The 15,140-nt window shown below is 36.9% G+C and overlaps 1 protein-coding gene across 1 annotated transcript; it reads left to right on the top strand.

Annotated features, from left to right (window-relative positions):
• The first annotated feature begins 2,108 nt into the window (after positions 1–2,108).
• LOC126502163 (olfactory receptor 6N2) lies at positions 2,109–3,062 on the top strand. Its single transcript, XM_050143003.1, has one exon. It carries the CDS (start codon positions 2,109–2,111, stop codon positions 3,060–3,062), a length of 954 nt encoding a protein of 317 aa, XP_049998960.1.
• The last annotated feature ends 12,078 nt before the right edge of the window (positions 3,063–15,140 follow it).

Here is a 15,140-nt window from a genome sequence, read left to right on the forward strand (position 1 = left end):
ATTGGGTTAGAGTGAGTGGTATAAATCAAAGGGAAGGTATCTGGTGTGCTAATTATTTAATTAACTTGGATAAATAATTTTTATTTAAAACATCTAATGTAACAACCATTATTTTAAAGGTTAAGTTGAAAAAGACAAAAAGAGTTGGTAATTTTTAATATGATGGTTGGAATTAGATGGCCATTATGAAATGAGTATGAGCTCTGGTGGACACAGTGACTGAGGCTGGCTGCCATTTTTAGACAAATGAAGTAACATATCGATTGCTCCTCTCTTACTATCTTTCCCCTTTCTATTTCCCTTCTTTTCTTTGCTATCTTTTCCTTTCCTTTCTTTTTATTTATTGTTCACATTATGCTTGAGAACAATGAGAATGTCCCATGATTAGATGCGGAAAAAGCATTCGACAAAATTCAACACCCCTTTATGATAAAGGTCTTGGAGAGAATAGGGATACAAGGGTCATACCTAAATATAATAAAAGCTATCTACAGCAAACCGACAGCTAACATTAAATTAAATGGAGAAAAACTCAAAGCCATCCCACTAAAATCAGGAACAAGACAAGGATGTCCACTCTCTCCATACCTCTTCAATATAGTGCTTGAAGTTCTAGCAATAGCAATAAGACAACATAAGGGGATCAAGGGGATTCGTATTGGAAAGGAAGAAGTTAAGCTTTCGTTATTTGCAGATGACATGATAGTATACATAAGCGACCCCAAAAATTCTACCAAAGAACTCCTACAGCTGATAAACACCTTTAGTAGCGTGGCTGGATACAAGATCAACTCCAAAAAATCAGTTGCCTTCCTATACACTAAGGATAAGGAAACAGAGAGGGAAATCACAGAAGCATCACCTTTCACGATAGCCACAAAGAGCATAAAATATCTTGGGGTAACCCTGACCAAGGAAGTGAAAGATCTATTTGACAAGAACTTTAAGTCTTTGAAGAAAGAAATAGAAGAGGACACCAGAAAATGGAAGCATTTTTAGATGAGATTTTACTTAAGTTATCCATCTATTCCTATATATTTTGGTTAGCTTTCTGAAAATACTGGTTTTTATTTATTGCTACTTTATCCTTCCTAATTTAAAACCTGCATTTCATCATTAAATGTGCTGCTCACCTATCTTTTTTTTTTTTTCATGTCGGGGGCATCCACAGACACCTACGCTCATCCACCTCTGAGGTTCTTATCGTAAGAACTACATTTCAGCTGTACTGGCAGTCTGTCTACACATGACTGTACGACCCTTTCTAATTATTCTTTAGTGGCATCTTGGATCTTTTGAGATATGGTCCTAGGTGGCTGGGTGAGTTTTACAGTGCCTTTCCTGGGTTTCTTGCAGCCCAGAAGAGAATACTTATCTGTAGCGCTTCTTTTCCTCTGCCATTGATTCTTACTCTGCTTGGAGAAGTTGGCTCAATGCCTTCCTTTTCTGAGAATTCCCTTTCCGTAATTCTTGTCTGACAAATGAGCACTCTTCCTGCCACTCCAGAGTGTTTTAAATGTCACAGGTTGTGTTGAGAAGACTGATGGGCATACCTACCTGTGGTGATGTGACTGCAAGCTCTGAGGTCAGAGATTGCACCTTGTTGAGTTTTGTATTCCTTAGTCCTGAGACATCCTTGTTTGATGAATGTTAATAGATTTTAGTTAGAATGCAAGAAAAATCCGCTACACCAATATCATATACTATCTCATCATTTTGGCCTGGGCTGAGGGAAAGTCTACAAATGACTTGGGAGAAAGCATAGAATGCTTTGGGAAAGCTGCATGGCTTAGAGTTGAGCAATATAGAGTACAGAAATTGAAATTTTCTTTCTATGAACTGGTGTCAAATAAAATAGCATAGCGTCACAACCTATTTCTCCTCACGTTTCCCTTGTGTAAAATAGGTATGACAATAGTACCTTTCTCACTGAATATATTCAAAACCAGAGCTAGTTGTTATTTAGTTTTAATACTATTGGTATTAATGACAGTAAGTAAAATGTTTCCTTTAAATTTATGAGGGTGAAAGATAAATAAGTCATCAGGTTAGATTGGCAATCCTTCTAACTCATCTTTTCAATCGTTCCTTGTCCTCTTCAGCTTCCCATGGATCAACACAACTTCTCTAGCCTGTCTGAGTTTGTGCTCCTTGGCTTCCCCAATGTGGGACACATCAGGAGCTGGCTTTTTGTCTTGCTGTTGTTGGCATACCTGTTCACCATTGGTGGTAATATGCTCATCTTCCTAGTCATCCGACTGGATGCAGCTCTTCACAAACCCATGTACCACTTTGTCAGTGTTCTCTCTTTCTTGGAGTTGTGGTACACAGCCACCACCATCCCCAAGATGCTAGCTAATCTTCTCAGTGAGAAGAAGACCATTTCTTTTGCAGGATGCCTCCTTCAGACCTATTTCTTCCACTCCCTTGGGGCCTCTGAATGCTACCTTCTCACAGCCATGGCCTATGACCGATATCTGGCTATCTGCCGGCCCCTCCACTACCCTTCAATTATGACCACAACACTCTGTGTCAAGATGGCTGCTGGCTGCTGGACTTGTGGTTTCCTGTGTCCTATTTCTGAGGTCATCCTGGTCTCTCAACTCCCCTTCTGTAACTACAATGAAATCCCACACATCTTCTGTGATTTTCCACCCCTTCTGAGCCTGGCCTGCAAGGACACATCCACTAATGTTCTGGTGGACTTTGCTGTCAATGCTTTCATCATCCTTATCACTTTCCTTTTTATCATGACTTCTTATGGGAGAATCATTGGTGCTGTGCTGAAGATAAAAACAGCATCCGGAAGAAGGAAAGCCTTTTCCACATGTGCCTCACATCTCATTGTGGTCCTCATATTCTTTGGGAGCATCATCTTCATGTATGTTCGGCTAAAGAAGAGCTATTCACTAACTCTTGATCGGACTCTGGCTGTAGTCTATTCTGTGTTAACACCTTTGGCCAATCCTATTATCTACAGTCTTCGAAACAAGGAACTCATTCAGGCTGTCAAGAGGACCATCTTCAAGAAGGGGGAGAAAGCTAGTCCAACTCATCATTGACTTTCTACCAAAGTTCACTTCTTACACTTCAATGTTCACCTCTAGAAGTATCTATGTACATTTGAGCTGGTCTTAATCAATCTTGCTTCCTTGTTACACAGGCTCAGGAATCCATCTTCTTTCATTTTTCCAACAGTTTCTTTCTTTCTTTCTTTCTTTCTGTCTTTCTTTCTTTCTTTCTTTCTTCCTTCCTTCCTTCCTTCCTTTCTTTTTCTGTATCTGTACCCTTCCTATTTTAACTTGATCAGTGTTCTCAGCATTAAGAACATTCAGTATCCAGTTCATAGTTTTAAACAAGTACCTTCTCTTGCCACACATTTTTGACCATGTAGAGGTCAATTTTTCTTCTCCCCTTTTCCAACTAAATAGTCCAACACTTATCTCGTTTTCCCTTTCATTTAGTTTCAACCCATTTCCCTGTGGCTTTGTTCCAGATTTTAAAGGAAAATTTTGCCAAAGATATTAATGAAGCTGAATCCAGTGGGCCTATCTTGTTCCTCATTCTTTAAATCTTAACATGCATGACCAGTTTTTCTCCTTAAAATATGTGTGTCTTGACTTTCACGATATCAATAGATTCTAGATTTCTCATTTCTTAAGTCTCTTTTGTTACTCTTTATTTTATAGTACTGTGTCTCTAGATTCTTAGTTATTCCTATTGCTTTAAATATGATTCTTAGCAATATTATAATAGTAGAAGTTTTCTGCATCTAAGGACTGAAATAATCTCTTTTGAGTTGTAGATTCTGTAAGACATAGCTCACAACCCTATGTAGATATATTCCAGGAATTTGCATTTTGACATTCCAAAAGTGAAAATTTCACAGTCTTGACCTTGGGAATTAGATGCATTTATATCTCTGTAAATTTGCATTATTATATTTGCTTCATTTTTTCCACCCTATTTTCAGTTCATAATTAATTCATGCTGATATTTCCTCAAAATACATTTTGAACCTGTTTCTGATTATTTTTAGTGTGCTATCCTGGTATGAATTAGCACCTCTCATATATGAGCTGTGTTATATGCTTCCATACAAGATCTAATATTTTAAGGGCTTCAGAGATGGCTCAGCAATTAAAAACATTGATTATATTTTTTTATAAAGGTTCAGTGTTTTATTTCTAGAATCAACATGATGACTCACAACCTTCTTGTAACTTGAGTTCCAATCCCTCCTCTAACCTCTGGTGGCACCAGCAATGTGTATGGTCCACAGATATCCACATAGGCAACACACAACAAACACACACACACACACACACACACTAAAATATATCTTGTAAAAGATCCAATATTTTAAACCTAAATTATATAAGTATTTCCAAAACCTAGGAAATCAGTTACTGATAGAGTGAAATCTAAAGCCTTACCACAGCTTTTAAAACTAGACAAAATTCTTCTGTGCTATTTCTCCTAATATAATAAGGATCTTTCATCTTTCATCTTTCCTTTAGTGAATCCAGGGTCTTTCTTTAGAGGTATTATCACTTCTTATATAATATGATGTTTTTTGGTTTCAGAACCTTAACACTTCCCCCAACACTTTTGTGACTCATTCCTCCCAATTGTGTTGGTTCCATATCACTTTCAGGGTTGGTGAGATTATTCCGTGAGAATAAGCACTTGTGATGCAAACTGATGACTTGGGTTCAAGCCATAGAACCATGGTGAAAGGAGAGTACTGACTCCATAAAGTTGTCCTCTGACCTCCACAGGTACTCTATGACATGCATACACACCTACCCTCACACCAAATCAATCAGTACATTAATGTCATTTCAAATGGCAGTATCTTGGAAATCCTTTGTGAATACCCAACCTGACCTTCACTTTTGTTTTTTTATTAGTTCTTGGAAAAATTTTTATAGTGTATTTTGATCATATTCTCTCCTTCTTTCAACTCCTCTCAGATCCAGCCCCCTTCCCTACCTACCCAACTTTGTGGGTTTTTTTTTTCGTTTTGTTTTGTTTTTACTTAGTAAGTCCCATTTCTACTGACCATATATTCTTAAATGAGTGGTCTTCACTGGAGTATGGTTGAGCAGGAGCTAAATTGTTACAGAAAACTGGCTTTCCCGCTCTCAGTAGCTATCAATTGCTAATAGCTCTTTACTACTGTTGGAATCAATGCCCACCTCCCCCTCCCTGATGGGATTTTGTCTGGCCTAAGTTTACCTGGCTTTTGTATATGCTATCACAATTGCTGTGAGTTCATGTGTGTGGCTGATCTTCATTAAAATATTTTTCCTTCAAAATATGTGAAACTATTTCTACGTGTAGGTATATTTGCTTATATGCAATTAGAAAGGTAATCAAATTTTCTAAGACTAAGATTTATGTTCTTAAATATATTTATATAGTGTATTACTTTCATGGATTTGCATATGTTGAACCAATCGTGCATCTTTAGGATGAAACCTGCAAGATGGTGGTGGTGCATGATTTTCTAAATGTGTTTCGAATGTGTTTTGGAAGTCTTTTGTTGATAATTTTTGTACACTAGGTTTCTTTTTTAATTTAATTTTATTTTCTACTTATCTAGTTCTGATATTGGACTTTGTAGAATGAGTTTGGTAGAGTCCTTCCCTTTCACAAATGTGGGGTCATTTGTGAAGTGTTGGTATCACATCTTAACTGGAGAATTGAACAGTGTATTTCGCCCTGGTCTTTTCTTTGTAGAGGGCCTTTTACGTACTTCTTTAATCATGCTACTCAATATGGGTCTATATGAGTTGCTAGTGATATCTTTATTTAGTTTTAGTAAGACATAATATGTTTAGGCATTTATCAGTTTCTTATAGCTTTTACAGGTTTGGGGATATATTCTAAGCATTTTAATTTCTTTGGTTTGTGAAACAGTTGCCTTTCCATTGTTAATTTTGTTGCTTTTCATCTTCTCTCCCTTTTACTACTTTTTCTGTTGGTATGCCAGCCTTGTTTCTTTTTTATGTATTGTTCTTTGCGTCCTTAGTTCATCAATTTCTGTCCTAATAGTCACTATTTTTACCATCTACTGTATTTATAAAATATTTTTCTCACTGATATCTTCAATGGATCAATATTCCTTCAAAAGTTCTTTGCTCAGTCTCCAAATATTCATGTAATTTCTGTCTCTGTAGACTTCTAGTTTATTTCTTTATGATATGATGATGCAAGAAATTATTCCTCTCTTTTTGGTATTTCTTATGACTTAATTTGTGAATTATAATGTGATTGGTATTAAAGTAGTTTCCAAGTACCACTTAAAAGAATGTGTCTTCCCAAGCACTGTGCTAAATATTCTATAGATATCCCTTAAATCCAATCAATCTGTCATATAATTTCACTATGAAGTTTCTTGCTTGATTTTTTGTTGGGTGGAGCTAAAGATGAGAGATAGATATTACATCATCTACTATTAATGTATCTAAACATATCTGACACTTGGTGCCCTTTAGTATTTCTTTATAAAATTGGGAGCCCCAGCATTGGATGTATACATACTTAGAGTTATTAAATTATTTGTTGACTTTCCTCATTCTTTATCTCTTCTGAGTAAGTTTAGGTTAGAGTTTACTTTATCTGATAATGGAATTGCTATGCCAACTTTTTTATAGTTTCCATTTCTTTTGTAAGTTAATCCTTATCCTGTGACTCTCATTTTCAATATCGTTATCTGTTTTTTGGTAACACAAGATAGTTGAATCTTGTTTTCTCATCTAATCTAGGAGTGCACAGATATACATACAGGTAAAACTTCTACACACATAAAATAAAAATAAATTTAAAGTAAGAAAAAAGTGAATAATTTAGTAGAATGGACAATGAATTAATAATTCAGAGCTAAATAACAAAATTAACTAAAAGGAGAAGTACATCATTTTTTAAATTTTTTAACATATTTTACCGAATGTAGAATTGAGTTGTTACTTTCACTAGGATTTTCCATTGGATGTACTTTTCACTCCTCAAAAATCCACATTCATATTGTTTATTGCATATAAATAAGGGAAGTAAAAAATTGGTAGATGATTAGCCCATATAAAATGCATTTAGCCCAGCTGTGTTAGCTAGCTGTCAAGTATCTAAATTTAGACTCTGTCTTCTCCACAAAGACTACGAAACTTCAAGCCAATAACTTTCAGGTCCTCTTAGAGAAAAAAAAATAAGTATAGGGAGCTCATATGCATACTTAAGAAGGACCAAGGAACTACTCACAGCTGTAGTAAGCCTAGTGGGTGGGTAAAGAAAGATGATGAGGACCTACAGGTGTTGACATAAAACAACATATGATTTTGACAGTCTTAAACTTTCTTAGGCACTTGAAAAGAATTTAGAAACATCCTAGAACTTAACAATGATGTATTAAAAAATACATTGCAATTAACTTAAATCTTTTAAGAAATTTCAGAGCCACATAGAACAATAGTCAATAAATCAGTGTTTATTTTCCATTTTTAGACAAGGCTATATAATTCTCTATGTAGCCTTGACTGTTATGGAAGTCACTGTGTAGACTACGGTGGCCTTCAACAAAGAAATACACCGACCACTGTCTCCTGAGTGCTTAGATTAAGGCATGTGCCACTATGCTCAGAAATAAGTCAGTTTTTTTTATATATAAAAGCCAAAAACTTGAGAATGAAATCATGTCTTTCTCTAGATGGATTGGGGCCAGCAGGATGGCTCAGAAGGCAAAGTTAATTACCATGCATCTCTAGTAACATGAGTTTGATTCACAGAACCCATGTGAACATAAAAGTGAAGGATAAATTTCATGAGTTATTCCTCTAAAGTTCATAAATGTCCTGTAGCATATAGCACACATAATAACAATAGTAATAAAGATGATGACGTTAATGTTTTAAAAAAGTAAAAATGATTCATTGAGCCTGGCTTGTTTGGAAAAACAAAAGGCTTTGTGAAAATTATAGTTTTTGAAAAATTATCAAGTGAAGTGCAAATAGAGTACCACTTAGATGAGTGATAACAATCAAGGTCAGTTAAGGGCATTCTAACTATATAAAACGAGTGATTCTAATGAGAAATCATTAGAATCAATGGTGGGAGAAATGAAGAAGAGCCTGCTCAGTAGTTAAGAATGCTTGCTGTACATCTATGAGAGTCACAGTTTTGAACCTAGCATCCACAGAGCAAGCCGAGGTGGTGGGGGGAATCTCACAAATACCTGTAATACCAGCTCCAAGGAATCTGATATCCTCTTCAAATCTCCAGGCATGGACACCTGAACACACATGTGTTCACACACACACACACACACACACACACACACACACCATAAATATATAAAATAAATCTTAAGAAATAGGAGAGGTTAATTAGCTAATTATCGGCTTATAGAGAATTAGGAAATCTAAGCAATTGAAGTTACTGATTAAAATTGATTCAGAATAATCAAAGCATAAACCAATACCCTGATTCAAAATCTCCCTCCATGAGCCAAAGACTACCTAATAAAAGAATCCTGTATCAAACATGAGAAGCAAATTTTTGAGTTGCTTACCAGGGCTGTCCAAGAGACTCCCAAAACATACAGCCTATTGCTATTGCCCTTGACTGCTTCCTAGATAGAGGTGGAAGTTGAGTCTCTATTGCTGAAGACATCATGAACTTCACACACAGGTCCCACCACTTCCTGAACTAGAATGGATCTGAATGCCTAATCACTAAGGACTAGTTTCCATAATACCTAAAGGCACAATTCTTCCAAGCAGGAAAACAGCCAAAAATCCTACCTAGCGGATGTCCCCAGCTAGGTCCTTGGGCAGCAGAGCAGGGGGTGCCTGACTGTCTTTGCCCCACTATCACTCTGATGATTATCTCGAATATCACCATAGAATCTTCGTCTGGCGACGGATGGAGATAGAGATAGAGACCCTCATCAGAGCAACGGACTGAGCTCCCAAGGTCCAGTTGAAGAGCAGAAGGAGGGAAAAGATAAGCAAGGAAGTCTGAACTGCGAGGGGTTGGGCCACCCATTGAGACAGTGTGCCTGATCTAATGGGAGCTCACCAAATCCAGCTGGACAGGGTCTGAATGAGCATGCGATCAAACTGGACTCTGTGAACGTGGATGACAATGGGGGCAGACTGAGAAGCCATTGATAAAGGCACTGGGACTTGTTTCTACTGCATATACTGGCTTTTTAGGACCCTAGTCTATTTGGATGCAAAGCTTCCTAGGTCTGGATGTAGGGGGGAGGGCCTTGGACTTCCCACAGGGCAGGTTCCCTGCCCTCTCTTAAGGAAGGAGGGGGAGGAAGAAGGGTGGGTGAGGGAGCGGGAGGGGAATGGGGGGTGTAAATTTTTGAATGGAAAAAAAAAATCCTACCCAGCTATAGTTCCTACGAAGCACATGAAAGACCAGCATTGAACAGTAACCCTAGGGGTGCAGTAGTGGCCCACATACCAACAGTTATATAACTGTACTCAAGATCTGTTCAACAAAATGGGGAACCATGCTTGGTACTGGAAATCTAGCTAACTATTCAGTGTTGGTAAAGTCATGATTATTGGAGGAAAATCTACAACCCTTACTTTACTAAATCAGTATAATCACTAACAAAAATCTATAAATGTGTGTATTTATACTCACAGATAAATGTAGTCTTCATTCCTCATCAAAGATAATTCTCTTTGAAACAGAAGACACCCACTACAGAAAACCACGATCGATAAAAATCAGAGATGTGGAGACCAGTCCCAATGTATACCCCTACAAAACACTCATACACCTAAGACACAAGGAACATTACAGAAGAGTGAGTAGGGTGTTATAAGAGCCAAAAGATCGGGTATTTTGCTGTGAGATTGTGTTTTCTTGTAACAGCATAAGCTATAACCATTAGTATGATTAATGTAATTGCCCAAACATTGACTGAACAAGAATGACACCAGTGAACATGCCAAAGCAGACTGAGAAAAACTCATGAGGCCTCAACTCAACACAAAGAACTATAGGCAACTGAAGAAAACTGGCAGTGAGAAATTTGGTCTTCCCCAGGGAAAACCTCACCAATTGGATGTTCAGTGCTAAACAGTGTCAGACCTGAAAGCATACATCATATAAGTAATATAATATGAACTGAGCAGTTTATAATTTAGGAATATATGTGTATATACATATATACCATACACATATGTGCATGTAATAACAATGAAAGAAGAGTCAAAGGATTAGAAGGAGAGTGGGAGGTATGTGGAGAATGGTTTGGAAGGAAGAAAGGAAAAGGAGAAATTTTATAATTATGCAATAATTTCAAAAATTTAAATCAAAGTAAATCAACAAAATCACAACACCAATTTAACATATCCCTAGGATAATAAAAAGACAAATAACCTTTGTAAGTAAATGTGTGAATGTAAACTTCTAGTAAGATGTTAGGAGATAAAGGAAGTTTATATTAAGAACTTTGAAAACGTGGTTATAATTAAAAACTGGAAAGCCTACATAAGTTATCCCACACAGTTCTGAGTCCATAATTTTTCACACTCATTATCACAGTTAGATATTTCTATATCATGAGGAAAATGACATCTCTTCTTTACAGATATATTCAGCTGATAAATAACAATTGAATGTGTTTACATGGAAATGTGATTTTTTAAATATATATGTATATAACATGATCCTCGATACCTCTCATACTTAATTTTTAAGGAATAAATATGTACACTACATTCTTTGGGAAAGTTTGAAATTAAATGGTTAATCAAGTAGCTAGCTAGTTTCACATGAATAGTTGAAGTTGCAGCTAGATTGAAATCCAGAATCCTAAGGTAGCAATCAGGACAAGCTAACACCGCCATATACTGGTGGAAGAGAGGATATAAAACTCCTCTAGTTTTACTAATAATCAGGATTAGGGCCTGCAGTGATAGTTTCTATGTTCTCAGATTATGTCTCTCTTCATCATCTCAGGGACCAAGACAGTCACATTTTATGAAGGTTCTGTTATATTCATGAGAAAGTGTAATTTCTTTCTCTAAAGTCTTGCAATGCAGGGACCCAGTTCATTTTGGAGTTTTATGGTGGTAATCACTAAAGAAAAAACACTGCAGCAAGAGAGTCTTGCATCTTGAACTGATGGTAATTGTTGCAATAAGCTAAGCAGGCAGGAGGCAAAGGACTCCTGGGTAATGAACTTCATGGATGCCAGTTCGCTTCCCAAAGGAACACCTTAGCAACCTCAAGAGGTCTGCTGTGAAGGCCCAGAGACCTCTGCCCAATCAAGAATTATAGATCATGAAAGGGGAATATTTTAAGTTTTGATTTACTTGTGCAGGTTTTCTCAAAGTGAGAAAGCTCAACTCACGTATCACTTATGAGTGGTTACACATGTTTCTGCAAAGAAATGAAACAGGATGTGATGGGGGAATTCTCTTTCAGCTGTAGACTCATCTGTGGACCCAGAGTCAAGCCCTAAAGGATCCTCATTATCCAGCTGTGAGTAAGAATGTGTCAGGCAGACACTTTATCATGTTTCTTTCTTAGGCTGGTCATTAGGAAAAGACCAAGAACATTCAGAAATACAAAGTGCACCAAATAATTAGGGTTCGTGGAATGTTCATATTGTGTAGAACACAAAACGAATATTATTGAAAAGTCATTATTTACGCTCATACACATACATTCTTTCTGGAGATAGGTTCCCACACAATAGTTCAGAATGTACCAGGGTTAAAAATGTGTGCCACCATGCCAGGCATATATTCTCCTTTGTAAATGTGAAGATCCTAGTCTCAGAATTAGCAGTTTGGATATGCTTTTAAGCAAGTGTGTGATTTTTGACAAGGCATCTTCCCTTTCTTGATTCCCATGTCCTTCTTTGTAAAATGAAGAAACTGAAGGGGTTGATCTCTTAAGTTGCAACCATTTGGGCTTATGTCTCAGTAGATACAGGTCAGGGACAATGAAGTAGAGAATAAAATGTAAGACACTAATTCTGAAAGCTTCTTGGAATATGAGAAGTGAGATATGGCCTAACTAAGAAAAGTACAAATTCGTAAATATGCTATGTTTTCTAACAGCCCTTAATCCAGTTCTTACACCAGAAAAGATGACCCTCGTGAAAGACCCAGACAAGCATTGAGATTGACATTATATTTTTCATCAGCCATCGCCTCTGTGATACATCAGACATTGTGCAAGAATTCTATGTAATAACTAAAGTACGGAATTTATTTTTTGGTTTCAAAAGGCTTACAGTTGGACTGAGCAGATGGCTTAGCAGTTAAGAAACCTCCCTGTTCTTCCAGAGGACCTGAGTTAGGCTTGCAATGCCCACATTAGGTGGCTCACTACTACTACTTTTTCTGACTCCAGCTTCTTAATATCTGGCACCTCTGGCCTCCGTGGACAACTGCACTCATGTGCATATACCTATATGCACACACACATATGTATATATATATATATATACATACATATATATATTCAAAAGTAATACAAATAAAGATTTTTAAAAGCTCACAGAGAGCTACTTCTGTAGGGTAAAATATAAGGATAAGAATAACTTAGAATCTGAATCAGTATATAATGTAAGGGCAGTGAGGAAGTATGACTGGATCTCTCTCTGTCTGTTATTCTCTCAAATTTCTATCTCTGTCTCTTTGTGTCTGTATATTTCTCTGTGTGGTGTTCAGATGACCATGAGTAGGATTCTGGTATGTTGGTTCTTTTCCTCTATCACTCTCTGTCTTAATTCTTTGAATCAAGGTCATTAAACTGAAATTTCACCACTGAAGTTAGGATGGCTAGCCAGCGAACTCTTGAGATCCACCTGTTTTTGTCTGCCAATGATAGGTAGCAGGCTCAAGCAGCCTAGCTTGATTTTTCATGCAGGTGCTAGACATTCAAACCAAAGTCTTCAAGCTTGACAAGACAGAGTTCTTACCCACTAAGACATTTCACCAGCCCATGACTGCTGGGAGCAGCAGAAAAAGATACTTTTATCCTGCATAGCCAGAGAAAGAAGTGAGCGTGAGGTAAATGGAGATTTAGGTGTCTTCAGAGTCCTACAGATGAGACAAAGTTTTAATGTGGGAACAGTACAAACAGATGAGTCAATATTGAATGCAGGGAGCCCCTGACAATGAAATTTTGATGATAATGGTGAACATATTGATGATGCTGATGTTTAAAAGAATGACTCACAATCAAAATGATAGGGTCACTCCACAGAATAAAAAGAGTGCTTGGAAATCAGATTTCATGTCAAAGGGAGGAAGAGTTTTATCAATCTAAGCATTTCTATACTAGAGAAGGCTGTCATATCACCACCTGGCATCGTCAGTGCTGGCAGGGGTTTGATGTTCATCTGTAGGAGTTTTTGAGGACACAGTTTTCTTCCTGCAGGAGAGAGTATGAGTCTTTGCTGGTCTGAGTCAGACCAAGGAGGTGCTGCATTTAGTGAGGATGGATAATGCTACTGCTTCCCTCCTTCCTTCTTTTAGGTGGTGTTGAAAGCTCTTTTATCTTTATGAATGGATAGGAATAGATGGAATAGATGTTATATTTAAAAATTCAAATACTTCAGTGAAATTCAAATTTATAATAGTCCTTGAGCTTCTTTCAATGTTGTATCAACGTTTATTACGGCTAGAAATGACCAATTAAGTAGAAATGATAAAATAGTTTTGAAATCAACAGAGATTTATAAGTATATTGAGTGACTAGGATCTGAAAAAGTGAGTGAAAAGAGATGTCAAATTATATGAATAGTATATAAATATCATTAACTGGAGGATTGAGGTGCATGTGTAATTATGTGTGGAGTCATATGCATGTGTAACATGTTTGTTTAGTGAGTGAGATTATTGTCATGTTTCTATACTGATAGAATAGTCTGAGAAAGTATTGTGCTTATTTATTTATTTAGTCAGTTAGAATATTAAAGTCTTTGGACAACAGGGTGAGTTTAGTTAATAATAGTATATTGTATTTTAAACATTTTTATTTGTGTGTGTGCATATGTATGTTTCTGTGTGTGTGTGTGTGTGTGTGTGTGTGTGTGTGTGTGTCATGGAAAAGGTGTGGGGGACAGAAAACAACTTTTGTTAGTCTTTTGTCTCCTTCTACCATGTGGGACACTGAATCAAACTCAGATCTTTAGGCTTGGTACCAAGTGCACTTGTTCACTGAGCCATCTCAACATCCCAGTTCACTATTTTTTAAAATACCAAGAAAACAGGTGGCAAGTGGCTTCATCACAAAATGACAGTTACCTGACACCATACTTAACTAGCTGCGTCCAATCCTTCCTCACTTTGCAGCACAATGTCATACATGATAAATACATATAATTTTGTATAACAAGTAAAGTAAGGAAAAACACACAAAGAAGGAAACAGGAGTTTCTTAGCATTGGCCACTATAGTTTAGTTAATCCCTGAGTCTGTGAGTAGTTATAATGTTTAGAAAATATTCAATAATATCTAGTTATATTGACCAAAAATATTTTTTATCTGCACCAATAATGAGTAAGAGAAGTGCATTTAAGATTGGAAATAGGGAAGACTGAGGAAGTGGCCATTTTGGAGGAGAGAAGGGTGGTATAGGATTTGCTTGGTCTATTTGAGTCTCCATTTATTTAAACTGTCTTAGTTTCTATTGCAATTTTTACTAGTGCCTCAAAGAGGCCTAAAATTCTGACTGATATTTTTGAGGATAGGTGGTATTAGTTTTGTTTTCATGAGTGAATATAAGAAGGTAGGAATGAAAATATCAGTGTTTCAGGAGCGGAAAGCTTGAGGAAGCAAACAAGTTGAAGTCAGAACACAGGAAATGTAATGGGAATTGAACATCCTTGGTCTGGTACACTGTTGATACTTCCCAGTATAAGTGATGCTCTTACACAATATATAAGGCGACATGCACCATGAATAAGGAAGACAAAGTTCTGAAGCCTACAGTAAGCAAGACAAAAAGAGTTATAAGGCGGGATGTGGGGCCAAAGATTGGTTGTGTAGTAAGAGGCAGTTTAGTTCTAATTATTGGATAGTTCTAATTACTGAAGACGGGAAGAGTGGGCAGGGGTGGAATTCAAATGCTCGCTTCTGAACGTGAGTGCTAGC

Source organism: Alexandromys fortis, unplaced genomic scaffold, assembly GCF_014885135.2.
Source record: "Alexandromys fortis isolate MF-2015 unplaced genomic scaffold, M_Fortis_MF-2015_v1.1 scaffold_51, whole genome shotgun sequence".
NCBI lineage: Eukaryota > Metazoa > Chordata > Mammalia > Rodentia > Cricetidae > Alexandromys > Alexandromys fortis.

Coding starts and splice junctions, on each gene's coding strand:
- LOC126502163 (XM_050143003.1), top strand. CDS start 2,109: ATGGATCAACACAACTTCTCTAGCCTGTCTGAGTTTGTGCTCCTTGGC.